The sequence below is a fragment of the Rana temporaria genome, chromosome 4 (genome assembly GCF_905171775.1).
Source record: "Rana temporaria chromosome 4, aRanTem1.1, whole genome shotgun sequence".
NCBI lineage: Eukaryota > Metazoa > Chordata > Amphibia > Anura > Ranidae > Rana > Rana temporaria.
In genome coordinates, this window is record NC_053492.1 from 200990242 (window position 1) to 201010139 (window position 19898).

General features: G+C 41.1%; 1 protein-coding gene across 2 annotated transcripts in view; it reads right to left on the minus strand.

Annotated features, from left to right (window-relative positions):
• Window positions 1-2293: 2293 nt before the first annotated feature.
• The window catches only part of LOC120936904 (alkaline phosphatase, tissue-nonspecific isozyme-like), a 34755-nt gene continuing 17150 nt past the window's right edge, over window positions 2294-19898 (minus strand). For both annotated transcript variants that reach the window (XM_040349684.1, XM_040349685.1), the window contains exons 5-11: window positions 19428-19600; window positions 19211-19345; window positions 15860-15929; window positions 11884-12018; window positions 8362-8553; window positions 6000-6116; window positions 2294-3214 (exon numbers count right to left, since the gene is read on the minus strand). In XM_040349684.1, coding sequence (XP_040205618.1) covers window positions 3003-3214; window positions 6000-6116; window positions 8362-8553; window positions 11884-12018; window positions 15860-15929; window positions 19211-19345; window positions 19428-19600 — 1034 coding nt within the window. In that variant the 3' untranslated portion in view covers window positions 2294-3002. The remainder of the gene's footprint in view (window positions 3215-5999; window positions 6117-8361; window positions 8554-11883; window positions 12019-15859; window positions 15930-19210; window positions 19346-19427; window positions 19601-19898) is intronic.

Below are 19898 nucleotides of genomic sequence, written 5' to 3' on the forward strand. Positions count from 1 at the left end.
CTTGCTTGCAGCTAGGACTGCCTAAATTTACCTGCACTGGCAGTAAAAACACAAACTGTACTCTAGCACCTACCTACCCAATGTAGAGGGTGCTACAGTTAAGTAGCCAAGGTTTGCTACTAGGCTTATAATAAGGGACAGTTTTGTTGATGTTATATGCGTTTGGATCCCTCTAAACAGGACAAGAAAACTGCAGGGGAAAAAAAGAGAAAATGTTTTCTTTTTTTCCCCCCGGGATTCCCGGCTGACTTTTTCCCGTCGGGAAAACCGGTCGTGTGAATGCTTTCCAGAGGGGAAAAAAACATGCATGCTCAGAATCAAGTATGAGATGGGAGTGCTCGTTCTGGTAAACCTAGCGTTCAGAATGGAGATGGCACATTCGTCACGCTGTAACAGACTGAAATGCATGAAGACTGAAAAGCGCAAACCGTCTCTCACCAAACTTTTAATAACACGAGGATCAGCAAAAGCAGCCCAAAGGGTGGCGCCGTTTGAATGGAACTTCCCCATTATAGTCCCAATCGTACTTGGTGTACGTCACCGCGCTTTGGACGGGCGGTATTTGGCCTGAACGTGTGTATGCAAGGCAGGCCTGAAAGGAATCCAGTCGGGAAAAACAAACGTTTTTTTTGTCCTGCAGGGAAAAACAGTCATGTGTACAAGGCATCACAGTAGTTCAAAAGCCTGCATCTCTAATTGTATGGGGGTGCTATTTGTTGCACAGTCCCAACTTTTGAGAAGTATTACTGCTATAATTTTTAAAATTACCTTTTTTTTTTCAAAAAATTTTGTATTTTCTCAGTTTAAACATTTGAAATGTTTTCTATTTTCTATTGTGAAACAAAATATGGGTTTATAAGATTTTCATATCTGCATATATGATTTTACACAGCGTTCAAAGGGGTTGTATATACTTATGATTAAAGGGGTTGTAGAGGCATTAAAGTTTTCCTTAACCCACAAAAGTAAAAATCAGTCTGTATGTGCAGTAAAGCATGATTGTTAACTCACTGTGGAACCTAAGGGGTTAATCATGTGCATTGTGTAAAAAGGCAGCACACGGCCAATCAGTGCTGTTCAGACCGAGGGTCAAGAGTCATGCAGCCTCATAGGACAGTCGGCGTAGGATGAAAACTCCTCCTATAAACTTTAGCCAGACTCTGATAGAAGTCACAAGACTGCTATATACTGCTGATGAGAAAAGATATTTAGCAGTTTATATTTACTAAAATACATGCATTTCATGTTCTGTGTACTGTGGGAGACCGGATATAATGAATGCAGAGTCCTGGGTTTAGTAACACTTGAAGGTAAAAAAAATGGCCATGTTTCTGTGTCACCCCCCTTATTCTTACCTAAGCCCAATCTCAATCAAGCACAGTGCATATCTACAGCGGATCTCCCCACTCTTTGCTCACAGAGGCAGCAGCAGGAGCCATTCTGTGCAAAACGATTGCATAGAACAAGTATGACTTTTTTTAAGCTTTATAATGACTTAAATATATACTAAATGCAATACTTCCTCTGCTCCCAATTACTTTGTTTAGAACACCGGTTTCTTTCCCAGGGAGGAAATCCCCTTTGTTCAAAGAGGCCTTGTCCTGGGTGGAGACACTGACAACTATATTATCAACCCCACTTACTCCTCCATTTAGTGAAGTTTCTGGTCATCTTATTTACCTACAGGTTTAACACACTACGATACAATTTGTGGAGGGTCATTTGTCAATCCAGCTAAATAAAACTTTATTTGTGCCGTTAATTAGTAGAGATGAGAAAAGTAATTTCCACAAAATTACTGATATCACTGTCAGTGAAAATTTGCCATGGCAGAAAGTCTTGGTTTTGCTGCTCACTGAGTTTCCCAGGTGCAAAATGTTTGAAAAAAAATACTTAATTGTTTTCCTTATTTAAAGAGAGTTATCTTTTTGGGGGGTGAAGGGATATTTGGGTTACTTTAATTTAGTATACTTGGCATTTGTTTTTGTTTTTTTGTATTTTGCTATTTCTGTCCTGTTTTTTGCTTTTTATTCAATTTTTTACTGCTGTTTTTTTCTGTCTGCGAAAAAAGAAGACACTTCTGTAACCCTCAGGATAGATTTAGAGATCATTTCACCTTTTAAAACCACTAAATTCTCTACAATTGTTTATCAACATTGTATATCCAGCGTGTTCACTCAGAAAAAAAAGAAAAAACACCAATAACCACCTTAACATTGCCTTTTGCCTTGATTCCAAAATGACAAAAGTATGCTGATCTTACTAATATATTGGGGACATTAAAGTTTTCAAATTTGTTCATCTCTAGTATTTATCAGAAGACTTTTGCATCTCATCATTAGTGTTTTTACTACTTTGGCATTTACATTTACTATCTTATCAAATGTTACTTTATGCATCTTTTTTTTTTACTAGTTCGACTGACAGGTATTGAGTGACCTTTCAGCTGATCTGTTATTTCCAGCTCTGATCGCTATGCTCATGGCCTTGCGGAATGCAGTGTTCATTTATTGTACTCTTCTGCCCCACAGTGGAATTGCTGTAAAATTGAAGTCTGTATTTATACAGTATTGGCAGCTATATGGTGAGCTTCTTTCTAAACAATTATGAAAAGTAATGAGAATCAATTGAGAATGCAAATTAAAAGAAGTCCAGATTTTCCATTTGTCAGAACTAATACATTTCATCATCATGTGCTCTCGGGATTACTCATTTGCAAAGTGTCAAGAGAGGCCTGTGGTAAACTCACATGGTGTTTGTACAGTATGTGTGGTTAAGCCTCCATTTCACTGTAAAATATGAACACTTATCTTTTGAATGAATGAAATAAGCCTTTTATTGTTTAAAAAAAAAATGCAAAATATCCTCATATCAATTGTTACATGCGTGACTAAGATAATATATAAAAAAAAAAGTTAAGTTGAAAAAAATTTGAAAACTGCCAATTATAACTTTCTGCTGTCAATACCAAAACAACTCCCAACCATCAACCTGAAACATGTTTAGTTCTGGGGAGAGGCAGATTTTAATGGTGTACAGTCTCTATAGGGCTCCAGACAGGCCGCATAGGCCATCACATGGGCAATGTAGTGCTGCTCGTGGATGCCATGGAACAAATGAGAAAAGGGGCCTTTAGCCATGATGGCCACATCCTCTCCTCCGTGCGTTTCTGAAGAGACTGGGACAGCCGCCTGTTGTTTGTAATTGGAGTTTTCTGTTGAAAAAATATATTAATCAATGAGTTAGATCCTTTAAAACATATTTTAAAGCCCTAATAAATGCTAAAGTGTACAAAATACATTTAAGCATGAAATAACCTGAAAGCAGTAACCAATCACATTATAGCACTAATTCAGGTTTCTTGCATGTGAACAATTGACTAGTTGATTGTTATACATTAACATAAATCATAGGTGTGCGCAGCCTATTGCATTAGGATGTGCACCCCAAAACTCAAACACACATGCGTGCATGTATGTATGTATGTATATAGCAAGGTAATATATATATATATATATATATATATATATATAATCACACATACTCTTATAAATAAATGTAAAAAACATTTTAAAATGTATTAAAACATGGGCGGTGTTAGTAGGGCATTGGATGTGTCAGTAGTGAAGCAGATGGTGTCAGTAGTTTTTTATTGTTTTTGTATTATTTAAGAAAAAAATATGAGCCCTGTTGGGGGGCTTCGGTGCAATATCAGCAGGGGAATCTGTGCCGCATAGGGTGATTAGGGTTTGCCCAGGCACACCCCCTGCGCACGCCTATGACAAATATAAAATACAGAGTCCTGTTCACTTATAGAAAATGTTCTCTGAAGGTAAACCCAAGTTTATATTACTCAGTGGCATACCTAACATTTCTGGCACATGGAGCCAATCATTTCTCAGCCCCCCCAAAAAAAGAAATAATTATAAGAATAACTTGGAAAAATTGTGCTAACAGTGACAGGGGCTTAAAGGGCCATGGTTAGATAAAACTTGAGTCTACTTACTGTATACACAACACACATATGCCTTAGTACTGTACGTGTACCTACACTCTGAAGAATGCATAATCCACAGAGAGCAGTGCTCTGGGGTGTGTAACTTATAGGCCACTGCACAGAATACAGCCCATATCTCTCACAATTGAGATCTCAACTAACATCCCCAATCTCTCCCAGTACATATCTTTCCCCATAGCCATGAATCCCCTCTCTCAGCCCTCCACCTCAGTAAAGACTCCCCTTTCCCCTTGTATAGTCCCATTAAGTACAGACCCCTCTCCCAGACTAACCCTTAAATACACACCCAGTCCAGATACCCCCCTTCCAGCCTTACCCGTCAGTACTGACCCCTCCAATACACTCTCTCCCATCCCACCCTAACCCTTCAGTACAGACTACTCTTCCAACCTAACCCCAGTACAGAACCCCCCCCCCCCACACACACACACACACAGAACCCCTTCCCAGAACTACAATTCCTTTTGTAGGTACAATAGTAAACATACTGGCTGATTTAGATTGGTTGGGGGGCGTTAAAAATATGCAGTTGAGTTGCGATTTTAGCATCACCCAATCACCCCCTTTTAAAGTGGAAGTTTACCCATACCAATTTGATAACAATGTTCTTGAGCAGGGAACATACACTCCACGATAATAGTTATGCTACCAAAATCAGTGTGTGCTGTAAATTTCCTCCAGCATTGTGCCTGTATTTTCTTTATGGAAGATGCCCAGAGCCCATGAGCAGCATTAAAACCTTTAAGCTGTCAGCAGATTTGGCATCTACGTTTTTGGCACAGTGCTAAAAAATAAAGAGCAACTGAGCATGTGCAGAGCAGGGTGAGACAGTGTGCTACTGGACTTTATAAAGAATAGGTACTTATTTTTAATATATTACATAGCTATACCTGCAAAAGGGGCCAGCCTGAAGTGATCTAAAAAGATTAAATTTTCTGACTAAAGTTCCACTTTAAGCTCCATAGGCAACAGAGGGGGGTGTTTACATGTCACAGTCATTATCCTTTGCTTTACACCCATGGCAAAAATGATCAATCCTGTCGCATTTGCCAGGCAGTACCACCACCAACACGACCCATTCAAGCAAATAGGGAAGCCCCACAAATGCCCCTAAACATAGCCTGTAAGTGAATTTCAACTGTTTAGTTAGCTGCTTGCCTGGAATTCAGTTTAGAGTAAGTTAAAGGAACACTAAAGGTTCGTTTTTTATTAGATCAATTGATTGCTGTAAGCTAGAGCATTTAAATATCACTTACCTCGTTTTTCCTTTTGACCTCCAAAATACAGTAATCCAGGTTTGAAAATGCCATTTCCTGTCACTCCTCTTCTTGCTTTCCACCAGCACCTGAGCTGTTTTGCATGGTGGAAAGCAGAATGTTCTCACCCCCTCCCTATGACTACAGCCCTGCGTGAAGATGCTCTTTTATCCCTCACAGGCATGGAGGCTAAGCCTAATGGGAACTGTAGTTCCCATTAGGCCGTGATGTAGCAAGAATGAATGTGCACCGCAAACCAGGAAGTCAGTGAGAATAATGATTCAGGAGTGACGGAGGTGAATAAAACGGCTCGATTTCAACAGGTATCAAACTAGTTATAATGCAAAACATTACTTTTTACTTTATCAGCTACTGTCAGACTTTATTTTAAGAGGAAAATATTTTTGTCTTTACAACCCCTTTAATGCTACCATCATTATCTGCAGCTTTTACTATGATTTGTAGTCTATATGGAGACACTATTAAAGAACATGTTGCCATTTTTACATCTTACAATTAACTTTGCCCTATTTATGATGTTTTTATGTTGAAGTACACGGTGCACCAACCTGCTATCTAAGTCTTGTCTTGGCAGCATTAATAAGTAACAAATTATAGAAAAATAATAAAGCATTGTTTTGTTGAATGGAAATCTATAGTTATGAAATTGTGATAATAGTAAAAAAAATAAGGCCTTTCATCATAAGCAGTAAGGTGATTCATACCAGTATCAACGCCAGTGATGTCTTCTCGTTGTCCATTAGTGAGCTTGAATCCAGGACCATTCCCATACAGCAAGCTGGTAAATGGTTTGAGGTCACTGCCTCTGTTTGGTGCCAAGCCTATCAAATACAAAGTAAAATAAAGCTTGAATGATTCTTGGTAGCCATGTTATTTAATAAATAATGATTTTAAATAAACTGGCCATTTTAAGAAATGATTACTGCTGAATAGAGTATACTAACATTTTTTTCTCTGTCTCAAAAGTACAAAAATAAAGGCAGGAATGAATTGTTAAAAGAAAATGGTCTTAGAGGGACCCATCAGTTACTGTATTGCAAAAGAACAACCTAAAAGAAACATCAGTTAACAGCAAAAAGCTTTCTATAGAATCCATGACAAAGTGCATGAGACATATGTTGTAAATATGAAGAACTATGTTTAAGAATCAAATACATGAAAGTATAAATCGGTAGAGAAGATCTTCACACTTATGTTAAAACTATCAAAGGATTTACACTACCAGTCAGTCAGTATTCTACAGTCAATATTCTACAGCCCACTGCAGTCTGCCTACTACAGTACCTACCAGTCAGTGCACTATAGTCTGCCTGCTACAGTACTTACCAGTCAGTGCGATATATATAGTCTGCCTGCTACAGTACCTACCAGTCAGTGTGCTATAGTCTGCCTCCTACTGTACCTACCAGTCAGTGCACTAGAGTCTGCCTGCTACAGTACCTACCAGTCAGTGTGCTATAGTCTGCCTCTTACAGACACCTACCAGTCAGTGCGCTATAGTCTGCCTCTTACAGACACCTACCAGTCAGTGCGCTATAGTCTGCCTCCTACTGTACCTACCAGTCAGTGCACTAGAGTCTGCCTGCTACAGTACCTACCAGTCAGTGCGCCATAGTCTGCCTGCTACAGTACCTGCCAGTCAGTGCGCCATAGTCTGCCTGCTACAGTGCCTACCAGTCAGTGCGCTATAGTCTGCCTGCTACAGTACCTACCAGTCAGTGCGCTATAGTAGGCAGACTCTAGTGCACTGACTGATAGTGCGCTAGACTCTGCCTGCTACAGTACCTACCAGTCAGCATGCTACAGTACCTACCAGTTAGCATGCTACAGTCTGCCTGCTACAGTACCTACCAGTCAGCATGCTACAGTCTGCCTGCTACAGTACCTACCAGTTAATCTGCTACAGTCTTTTAGCAACATGCCCGCTATAGTCACTACCCGGCAGTCTGTTACAGTCTGCTGCCTGTAGTCCTGCTGTGGTTCACTACTAGCTAATCTAGCTACAGTAAGCTACCAGTAGTCCCGCTATGTTCACCACTATTCATTCTGCCACATTATGCTTACAAGTCCACCTGCAGTCTACCTGCTACCATTCACAAACAAGCCAGTCCACTGCAGTCTACCAACTACACTCACTACCAGTCAGTCTGCTACAAGTCTGCATGCTACAGTCACTGCTAGTCAGTGGTAAGTGAAGAAATGTAGTGCTTAAAAAAAGGGAATAAACAATAATCTATGTACCAAATGTTTTTGTGCACAGTCAGTGCACAGCAGTCTGCTAGCAGAGTCCAACTGCTATAGTTCCTACCAGTAAGTCTGCAACAGTTCTCTACCAATCTGCGCACCACAGTCAGCACTAGTCAGAGTGCAGCAGTCTGTATGCTACAGTCACTACCAGTCAGTCTGCTTGTTACAGTAACCAGCAGCCATTCTGCCATCAGGGTGCCTTCTACAGTCACTACCAGCCGGTCTGCTTAGCAGCATGCCTGCTACAGTTCCTACCAACCAGCCTGCTACAATGGTAATCTGCCAGTAGTTTTGTCACATCACATAATATAATAACATAAAAATACACCAACACCACAATCAAGCATCTCTTATAAATAACACTGTATACAGATAAAATAGCCACAAAGGAAATTCTGCAGAATTACAAATTGCACGAAGATGCAAGTTCCTTTTAGGTGTCTGCTTTCCACCTCCTGCATTATAATAAAGTGAAGAAAAAAACCTTGGGAGTAAAAAAAATACTTACCTTGCCCTCAGGCTTCCAGGGGGCTCGACAAAGCTAGGCGAAGCCTGAAAAAGTTGGGGATGCCAAATCAGGTGAGAACATGCTTCTGTACAGTGTGTAGCATCCTATTGCAAAATATGGGTCCTGGACTTTCCCAAGATCCCTCTGTGTGGTCTAGTCCTGCCAGTGACTAGAGTATTTTTAAACCCTCTTCTTTCAAACTGTTTTTCTTTTTTAATTTCAGTAATGCAATGTTTTGTCAACAGGTGGTGGTAGCCACATATGCAGACCTTGCATTTTAGTGCAAGATTCACTTTAATAAAATGCCTTACCAAAAATACTGTTACCACGATCTGTGTACCCTCCAAAGGTGAAGACATGAGAATGGTCAGCAGTCACGACAGTCAGTGTGTCAGATTCTGAGGTCAGCTGCCCAGCTGTGCGAATGGCTTTGTCAAACTCAACAGCCTCAGTCAAGGAATTCCTAGCAATGCCAGCATGATGGCCATGATCAATTCTGCCACGTAAAAAAAAAAATGCAAGAACATTAAGCTGTAGCAAAGATTCTGTCATGCAATACCATCATTTAGTATTTTGTACACCAGAACCAATGCAAGAATAACTTTTAACAGGTGACAACTATATAAAAAGTCCTAATGTCTGCTTTTACTGAATATATTTTAGTTGATTATTTTATTATTTAATTATTTCATACAATGGTTTTCTTTGAAAAAAGTAAATGATGATAGCAGAGGTGTGCCATACATTAGCACCGAAACATCTGCAACAATCCCCATAACGATAACAAGTTCATTTATAGCTCATAAACGTTATAGAAATAAAATAAAGTGTCACAAAGAATGTTGTTTTAGTCTTCATATCTTGTATGTTTAAAGGGATATTCCGTGACAACATAAATCACCTGTCTGCCCAGGTTCACACTGGGTACGATTTGGTACCATTTGAGATGCGATTTCACATGTCAAATCGCATCTCAAATCGGCGGCATTTGCCGGCAATGGCACCGTCCTAATCGGTGCGACGCCGGCACCGATTCCAAAAAGTAGTTCCTGTACTACTTTTTGCGATTTCGGGCCGCGATTTACATTGAACCCTGCACAGATGTCTCTTAAATCGCGGCCAAAATCGTGGAAAAACCGCAGCCGCGAAATCGCGGTAACATTTTGAATTCGCAGCAGTGTGAACCTAGCCTCTTAGATTTATCTTTATAGCACTTTGAAGACAAAGTTAAAAGATGTTGCTGAAAGCCAGTGGTGTCATCTATAGACATAGCAGCTCATGCAGTTGCTATGGGCCCAGAGAAGAAGAGCCCACTAGGGAGGCTTGTTGAGGAAACAAACACAGAAATTCAGTGTGCCTCTAAAGATAACACAGATCCAGTACTGTACGATTTTCCTTCATCTTCTGAAGTCTCCATTCCAGAACAGCTGATAAGACACACTGGACAGGTCTTTGGGCTCATGCTGTGGTTAATCATAGATCTCCCTTTCTTCACGTGCATGTACAAACCTTTTATTGATAAGCAGTACTTTTTATTTTTTGTTTTACTATTTTACGTATGAAGGCCATTTTCAACTACCAATAAGGGTTTATAAACAAATATGTATGATTAAAGTTTTTCCTGTTTGGTGCCCAGTTGGGTACTTTGGGCTTGTTGTGGTTTAGATTTAAATACATTGATACAACACTTAAACCCTGTACACACGATCGGAATTTCCAGTCAGACTTTTTCCATCGGAAATTCCGACCATGTGTATGCCCCATCGGATTAATTCCATCGCAAATTCAGATGAATTCCATTGGAATTTAGATAGAGAACATGTTCTCTTTTACTCCGATGGAATTCTGTCGGAATTCCAATGTGATTTTGGTCGGACAAAGGTTCGATCGTGTGTACGGGGCTTGAGACTCCTGGGATTTCAAGTATTCTTTGTATGGCTCGTCTTATGCAGAATATGTTCGGCTGATCAAACAAACTGCAATTTGGTCCTGGAACTGTGTCAATGAATTACACTAAATGAGAATTAAATGTTCTCAATGCTGAATTTTAATTGCAGAAAAAATACATAATTAGTACCAAATGTCAATGTAACTAACTGTCCGCCTGTCGCTTTAAATCTTTGTTCGGCACTTCCGCCTTCCTTTAGTTTGGGAGAAAGGAGACCCTCATTGTTCCAGCATTCACAGGCAAGCCAGCAGTACCTCGTGGGAAGGTGATGGTTTATGAAAGTTTTCTAAATTTTAAAGTTTGCACCACTTGGCAAGCGGAGCAAGGTATGCAGTAAAGGTGCATTGTCAGTATATATGTTTTTAGGCATAAATTGTGTATATGCTGTTAGTTAAAAGATATGCTGTAGACCAGGCATGTCCAAAGTCCGGCCCGCGGGCCAATCACGGCCTGTGTTCTGGTTTTCGAACGGCCGCCTGGTGATCTTGACATATATATCTTTTGTGGCCCCCAACGAATCCCTGGGCGCCGGAGGCCACAAAAGATAGTATGCTGGCTGCCTTGGAGGGGACGGGACGAGTGCCGTGCATGCAGGAGAGTATTTCCTGTTTACACGTGTCCTGTGTAAAAGGAAGTCCCGTCTCCTGCGCTGCCATTGGACAACTGTTCTGTCCATCACAGGAGGCGAGACTTTCAATTAAAAAGGCCCATCGAGAAAACAGGAGTTTCTCCTGTTTGTCTGTTGGCGCTTGTGCCGCCCCCTCCCTGTCTCCTCTGCAGCCTGCACTGACGATAATGGTGAGTCTGCATTCATGGCAATACAATGGGTGGTGCATTCATGGAAATTTAGTTGGTGCTGCTTTTACGGCAATGTAGAGGGTGCTGAATTTATGGCAATACGGTGGGTGCTGCATTCATGGCAAAACGGTGGGTGCTGCATTCATGGCAATACGGTGGGTGCTGCATTCATGGCAATACGGTGGGTGCTGCATTCATGGCAATACGGTGGGTGCTGCATTCATGGCAATACGGTGGGTGCTGCATTCATGGCAATACGGTGGGTGCTGCATTCATGGCAACGGTAAGGCTGCAATGATGGGCACTGACCCTTATTTTGCTTCACAGTGCTTTATTTAAAATTTAAGATTTCTTTCCTGAAACTTCCTTTTTTAAATTGAAGGTGTGTGTTATAAGCCGATAAATATGGTATATCCAAATAATACGCCCAAGCTCATCTCTTCAACACACACAGCCACAAAGGCAAGCAAATTCTTGTTGGGCAGTGTATTAGTACTCAGAGGAACACACTTAGACTGAATTTTAATGGTTTAAAGAATGACAGGCAAAATGGTCGGCCCTCAAGCATGTTCACTTCATCAAATCTGGCCCTCTTTGAAAAATTTTTGGACACCCCTGCTGTAGACAATCCACATGTTTTAACATAGAGTCATGTTTCTTAGATGTTTAATGTTAATTTAGATATATGTGTGTAGATAATGGAACACCACATTTGTAATTCTGTTGTAACCCCCTTTTTGGTGATCTCTGTAAACGAATGTATTGTATGTCATTTTACAGTTTTCACCGTGCAAATGGTGCTTAAGGTGTTTAAGGAGTCAAAAAGATTAACCTCTGTGGTGTTCAACCTTAATGCACACCTTTGAGGCAAAAAGAATAAAAGTACTACACCTGTTAGAATCTCTTCTCTTGTTTTTTACTCAAAGCCAATGGGGCCGCTACAGTAACTATCAACATCTTCTCAACAACAGCCTTTGAACCCAGCATATGCCTATTTCTTGTCAGAACTAGCACCTTCTCCTAATTCTGTCTGCTTGTATAAATAAAACCATTGTGCTACAATATGTGCCATGCTATTTATGCTTATCTTCTACAAAAAGGAAAAATCCTTTGGGATTCTTGCTCAGGATCTTGATGGCCTTCTCAGTCATCTCTGCTAGGGATGGGTCCATGGAAGGATCACGACTTAGTTCATATTTCATGTCTTTTGGTTCAAATAGCCCTAAAAAAGTGGAAAAACATGTTTAATGCACTTATTGTTCTATATAACTGAAATATACTGTCAAAAGGTTCAGGTTATTATGGAAACCTTTTCTGAGTAAAATATGCAGGCTTCTACTGAGAAACTTCTTTCTGAAAAAAGTTAATTGATTGGCAGCCCTACTCTTCCTGTGGATTTAATACTTCTAGTATAGTATAGAACAAATATTGCTGAGTGATTAAGTCTATGGAGTAGAAGAGAGGAGATGAATCACTAATTATTTCTGCTATGTGGTTACATTGTAGCCTCATGCAAACCTGGGAGATCAATCACTACTAAAATCTCTTAAGTAGGGATGACCTTGTGTTTGTTCAGAACTGGATTCATATTCAAACCCAGAAGTAAGCTATATTCCCATTGCACACATTACTGGATCACTGGGCTCATCTGTAGCGACTACCATGCCTGGTGAAGGGGTCCGGCACGACTCTGAAACATTGCTGTTCTTTTATGATGGGATCTCTCTGCAATAAAATCTTTGGACTACATTTGAAGATCCATGGTGTACTGGCAAGTATGTGCATTAAGCTGTCAGTCTTGGTCCAATGAGCTGTAGAAGCAGTGGACTCCCCCCCCCTCCACCGCAGCTAACATTACAAAGGGGTGGGGATATTCATGACCACATGGCCATATTAAGTCAATGATTTTGTGTATTTTGAAATTAGGTGCCATTGACCTACATGACCTATACAGGTGTGCATCAATGCTCAGAACCTGCTGTGTGATTTTATAATTTTTTTTTAAAGAGCACCACATGTATTTTCATCTGTGTAAATTCTAATTTCTACAGTGCTAATTAATGAAATATTAGATGAAATTTGACTGGCAATTGAAGTAAACTGTCATATATGGAAAATAAAGTGTAGCGCTAAATAACAACATCTTGACAATAAATGAAAGATCCAAAAGAAAAAATATGAGATGTTAATCCCTGAAAATAGGGTTGTCCCGATACCGATACCAGTATCGGGACCGAAACTGAGCATTTGCGGGAGTACTTGTACTCCCGCAAATGCCCCCGATGCAGATCCGATACTACCCCCCCATATCGCCGCAATGTCGCCGCTTACCGCAACGCCGCCGTCTAGTTATTCAGCGTGCGGGGAATATTACAGCTTTCATTTGAATAGATGTCTGTTCCCCGCCGCGCCGCGTATAGAAACTCCCCCTTGCTCAGGATTGGACTGGTGATCTGTCTATCAAAGTGCAGATCACTCGTCCAATCCCGAGTAAGGGGGAGTGTCTATACGCGGCGCGGCGGGGAACACAAAGCTATATAAATGAAAGCTGTAATGTTTCCCGCGCGCTGATTAACTAGGTGGCGACGGCATCTAGGTATGGGGAGACATTGCTGCATATGTGGGGGGACATGGCTGCATATGTGGGGGACATGGCTGCATATGTGGGGGACATGGCTGCATCTGTGGGGGACATGGCTGAATTTGGGGACACATTTAAATATAATATAATATCCTTTATAAAGTGCAAATATATACAGAAAAAAATTATAGTCCATATAAATAGCACTTGAATGTCCACTGTGTATCAAGACCAACAAGGTACTTTGAAGAAACATGAGCTTAAAGTGAGCTAAAAGTTCAAAACATCATGCTGGCATCCCAATGGTGAACGCAGACAAATGTTTGAAGTGAGGGGAACCACCACCGATCAGATGAAGGCTTACCAAATAGTTTGAACCCAAGAGAACATATGTTCTATGATCCAAACGGGCTTGTGTTGACAGGCAACAAACTGGATTAAGGCAAAATTGTTTGAGTATAGCCTTAGATCAGATTGTTTAAATAATCATATAACGTACCATCATCCAAGATTTAATAGAAAGAGGGGCACCGGAGGATAGAATGGTCGCGGCTGCTAGTACCGCGAACCAAAATTAAACTATCACCCAGAAAAGGATTTTGTATATATGGACTTTCTCTGTACTGATGACACAAGTAGATACAGTAAAAATAAATTTATTGTACATAAAAAAATATACATTTAAAAACAGAACTTTATGACAATCAACCTCATACTAGTTACAGCAGTGGAATATAAACGGACATCCGTATGGTATCTAATGTTGTGAGGTGAAGTCAAAAGGAGACATCTGCCAGTTTCGCAGAAGACCGCTTCTTCAGGAGGTAATCACCAAGGGTCAAGGACCACCATGGAGCGCGCCACTTATGCCCCCGGCGGCGAACAAGGGGAAAAAAATTGTTCTCAATACTGATAACAGCACTTGACCGTGTGCGCTCTCTGTGACTCTCCATGGGCTATACTCCTGGGATCTGAGCGGTTCTGTGCGGTTACCCTTCCACCTGGCCCCCACCACTGTTAATTGTCATACAGTGTGTTTTGTGGGACCATACATTCTTGATGGTCAACAGCTGATTACCCTCTGCTGCTCTGTATCAACAGACCTGTATTTACACTTGCCGCATGCTCACATCCCAGCTGCCCTAATCAAGTGCTGTTATCAGCCTTGAGAACAAATTTGTTTCCCCCTTGTTCGTCGCCGGGGGCATAAGTGGCGCGCTCCATGGTGGTCCTTGGTGATTACCTCCTGAAGAAGCGGTCTTCCGCGAAACCGGTAGAGGTCTCCCTTTGACTTCACCTCACAACATTAGATACCATACGGATGTCCGTTTATATTCCACTGCTGTAACTAGTATGAGGTTGATTGTCATAAAGTTCTGTTTTTAAATGTATATTTTTTTATGTACAATAAATGAATTTTTACTGTATCTACTTGTGTCATCAGTACCGAGAAAGTCCATATATACAAAATCCTTTTCTGGGTGATAGTTTCATTTTGGTTTGCGGTACTAGCAGCCGCGACCATTCTATCCTCCAGTGCCCCTCTTTCTATTAAACTGGATGAAGGCTTGAAAAAGCATCAACGACTGGACCGAAAAACATCAGATTATCCTTGGAATGGCGATCTCCATAGCAAATGGTTACGGGGGAGACGATGATTGAAAAGAGTTTAATGTAGCTATAAAACGTTTTATAGCTACATTAAACTCTTTTCAATTTTATACGGATTCACGTTATGTGACCCTTTTTTGTTCTACCTTCTTTGAACATTTATGCTGTATCTGTGAGAACCTGATCATCGTCTCCCACGTAACCATTTCCTATGGAGATCGACATTCCAGAGATAGTCTGATGTTTTTGGTCCAGTCATTGATGCTTTTTTAAGCCTTCAGACAGTTTGTTGCCTGTCAGAATAGTTCCCCATCAGGTCTGCCATCCTTCCAGAATTGGGCACTGAAAATGTAAAATATACCAGCATAGTGTCACAAATGCTTAAAGGAGAAGTTTGCTGGCTGTTCCACGTTGACGCCAAGACTGAGAACTGAGCAATCACATGACAGTTGATCATTAAGGTCTCAGTCATCTCGGAGCAGAGATCAGTGATTGTCAGTCGCTGCGCTCCACTCTGTTCCTCTAGCACTCACTGAAGCACTGGCCTGAAGATGGGGCGGGCACAGCTGGCTTTGACTCCCAGCTGTGCACTGGGAGCCAGAGCCTGCTGTCAATCAGGCAGCTTGGTGTATCCCAAAAATATGGTCAGGATCTTTCTAGAGCCTGAAGAAGCTCTGTGATGTCAGCTGACTGCATGCAATAGCCCACTATAAGCTGGCTGGGGGTCAAAGGAGCACAAAAGTAGGTACAGTTATGTGACCCAAAAGAGAAGTATGACAAAAAATTACTTTTGTCATACTTCTCTTTGAATTAATCCCCCCCTCCAACCTGTGCTGTGAAACTAAACATTTTCACTTAATTGATACTCTACCCATTAAGTAATCTGTTGTGGTTTCATCTACAGCATCAAAGCCTTGTTTATTCCACACATACTTGGACCCCTATTAAGAAAAAAATGAAAATGACATATTAGTTTTCAGAGATGTTCATTATATGCTTTATAATGCCAAAAGGGAATACCTGATCTTCTATGATACATAAACCAGTATTTAGGAGTAGACATGACCATTTTGCTCAGCGAACAAAACTGGATTTTGTTTTTCCGGTAAAGAGAAACCTGAAGGTTAGGTGAGGGTTATCAAGAGGACTGGTAAATGCAGCTCACCCTCATCTCTTCATGTGTACACTGCAACTCCCAAGGCTTCCCTCCAAAAACAGAAAGGAATTCTGTCTAAAGCTACATTTTTCATGGCAACCCTACAAGCACCAGTGTTTTCAAATGGTTTTTATGTTAGAATTATTATTTTAGGTTTTACTTTGTAATGATTTAGGCTTCATTTCCATGGACCTTTTTACAGCCACTGGGCCAGATTCAGAAAGAGATACGACGGCGTATGTCCTGATACGCCGTTCGACCGTTTGTATCTATGCGACTGATTCATAGAATCAGTTACACATAGATATCCCTAAGATCCGACAGGTGTAAGTGACTTACACCGTCGGATCTTAGGCTGCAATTTCAGGCTGGCCGATAGGTGGCGCTTCCGTTTGTTTACGCGTCAAATATGCAAATGAGGAGTTACGCTGATTCAGAAACAAACGACCGCCCGGCGTTTTTTTTTTACGTCGTTTGCGGTCGGCTTTTTCCGGCGTATAGTTACCCCTGGGTCTATGAGGCGCAGCCAATGTTAAGTATGGCCGTCGTTCCCGCGACAAAATTTTAATTTTTTACGTCGTTTGCGCAAGTCGATTCAGAATAGGGCTGGACGTAATTTACGCTCACGTCGAACCCAATGACGTCCTTGCGACGTCATTTGGAGCAAAGCACTCTGGGATTTTTTAGGGACGGCGCATGCGCAGTTCGGTCGGCGCGGGGGCGCACTTCATTTAAATGATGCACGCCCCCTACCCGCCGAATTTGAATTCCGCCGGGGGATTTACGATATGCCGCCGCAACTTTACAGGCAAGTGCTTTGTGAATAAAGCACTTGCCTGAAAAACTTGCGGCGGCGTAACCTAAATGAGATAGGTTACGCGGATCTAAAGATCCGCTCACCTATCTGAGTCTAGCCCACTGTCTTTAGCCTTTTTTACAGCTTAAAAACGCCTGTCCATGTTATTTATTTATTTTTTTTGAGCTGGAGCTCAAAAACGCAGCGGTAGCGTTTTTTAACGTCTGGCGTTTTTGCGCGTTTTTTAACGTCTGGCGTTTTTACAGCTCTACTCTGGAGCTTCAGAACGCACTGGTCCTGGTTTTTTTTGCAGCTTAAAAACGGCTCAGCCATCTACAGCTCAAAAACGTCATGGTGGGCATGAGGCCATAGACTAACATGGAGAGCTGTTTTTAAGCTGCAAAAAACGCTCAGAAAAGTGGCTGTAAAAACGTCCATGGAAATGAAGCCTTAATGGTAAAATGGAACACTCTGGTTAAAAAAACAAAAAAAACATATACTGTATTTATTGGCGTATAACACTCACTTTTTTACCCTGATAATAGAGGGTAAACTGTGCCTGCGTGTTATACGCAGGGGGCTGTGGAAAGTTTTCTTTCCTTAAACTTCCCTCTTAACGTTAGAGTGTGTGTTATACGCCGATAAATATGGTATATATAATTTCAGGTTGTTTCTACAATCATTTTGTTGTCTATCTACAGACTATTCGTTTAGAGTCCCTGCCATGCTAGATGACAGATAATGGCTATGATGATAATCCATAAAAAATCATCCATACCACCAGCTTGAATAATCTGATTTCATGATGATCCTTGTCAGATACTGTGTTTCCTGTTGGAGACTCTAGTAAGAGTCACTGTCTGCTTGGATAAATAAAATTTTATTGAACACTGACATTAATAGGTATGAATGGCTTTTGTAAATTACTGATGCAGATGAAAAATAGATGTGTCCCCCAGTGCCGGGACAAGGTATCTAGAGTCCAGGGCGAACATGCCAAATTGCTCCCCCCCCCCAGATGTATGAGCAATATGGGTCAGCAAAGATCCCCAGCCCTATAAATTTATGCTTACCCCCAAAGCATAAATTCACCCTCCTCCCAGTACATATCCACCCCCTACTGAAATTCCCTCCTTCCCAGCGCATATCTTTGCCCCTCATTCCCCCAGCTAAAATCCTCTCTCCCCATATGCCCCAAGCACAAATCTCTGCCCCCTCTCCTCCCCTCCTAGCACAAAGCTAATCAACCTTTTAAAATCTACCCGCCAGTCTTCACACTGTCTGAAGTATTTGGGTCTAATATTGGTCACAGCCTAGGCCAGAGTTTTCCTTCCTCCAGAAAATATTGTTTTCTTAAGGTCTTGTACAACTGGATCTAAAGGGCATCCCTCAGTTTGCTTCTGCATGATGGTTCTGGGCCTAATGCTAGCCTCCTTTGAAGTAGTTTGCTTTACACAGTTTAATTCCAGGCCATTCCAAAACATCCTCATGTCTTTGAACAAAGAGATCAATTCTGGTGGGAGCTCGCAACTCCTTAATGGTTCAGCCATCAAAGTGGTCTCTGTACCCCAAAATGCACCAGAATGTCTGTCAAAGGTGGGGGAAACCAGATGTAGACATTTTGTCCTGCAGATTAAACAACAAGTGATACTGATTTGCAGCCAGGATCAGGGATCCTATATAGCCTTTGCCGTCGATGCCCTGGGTATTCCTTCTACTCTATTCAAGCTGATATATACCTTCTTTCCGATACAAATTCACAGTGACTGCTATGCAAGACAGAAGAAATAGGGTTCCAATAATCCTCATTGCACCAAATTGGCACAGAAGGAAATGGTACACATACTCATGGTAGACTCAATTTCTGGCTTTAATGGTATAGCTGTTTAAACCCAAATCCTAGGAACGTTTTTTTTGTCCATTCACCTAAAGGTCACTTCTATATAACCTATGGTCTATGAATACAAGTGCTGTGCCCTGAACAGTACACCAAGATATGGAATGTACAAGTCAAAATTCAGAATTTTCTCATTTTCCCAGAAATACATCTTAAATTGTTGGCACATGCTGCAAAAATATTGACAGTTGGTAACTATGACCTTATACAACCAGGATTTAAGGACAAACTACAATACTTTACAGGGTTTATGTTCCAGAGAGAGACTGTTTTTAAGCAATCAAAATCATCATAGTCCTTGAAACAATCCTGTAGCTGCCTAAACTATTCTACAGAATGTTTTATAGTTTGAGATATAGAAGCTCACACCTACCGGCCTTTTTTTCAGCCATATATCAGTCAGATTAAGACCATCTATTCGAACAGCTCGACTTGATGAACTGGTTGGGTATTCTGGGTCCGGTGTCCCCTTGGCATTCATATAGACTCGTCCACCTCCCAGAATCACCTGCCGATAACAGAAATACTCTAAGAGGTTGGAAAAGTTGAACAACCCATCCATCTTAACTAAATTTCCTGTTTATAATTACATCAATGTCTGTGTTGTGCACAAGCTGGTATGCAATATCCTTGCAGCCACTATTAACCATATTCGCAGTCATCTCATTGTCCGAATACCAATTCCGGTTGGCACTGTGAGCATAGGATGCAGCTGGAGAGGCATGCTGGACACGCGTGGTTGTCACAATACCCACTGACTTACCTGTAAAACATTGTAATAAGAAACACACTTATTTCAAAAATGTTCTGGGACTTTCTTTATCTGAATCATAAATATTCTACAGAGATGGACATTGTAAAGTTGCAGGAGTGTACATTTCTGCACTCAGGAACTCAACTCAATATATATATGTCATTAAATGCAACATTTACATTTATATATATATATTTATTTTGTTTTCCGAGTAGGGTAGGCCACTGTACTGGAAGAAACATGCTGCCAGTACAGGCTGAAAGGTCCTGTATATTTTTTCCATGTCATTGAAGTTGAGATCAGAATG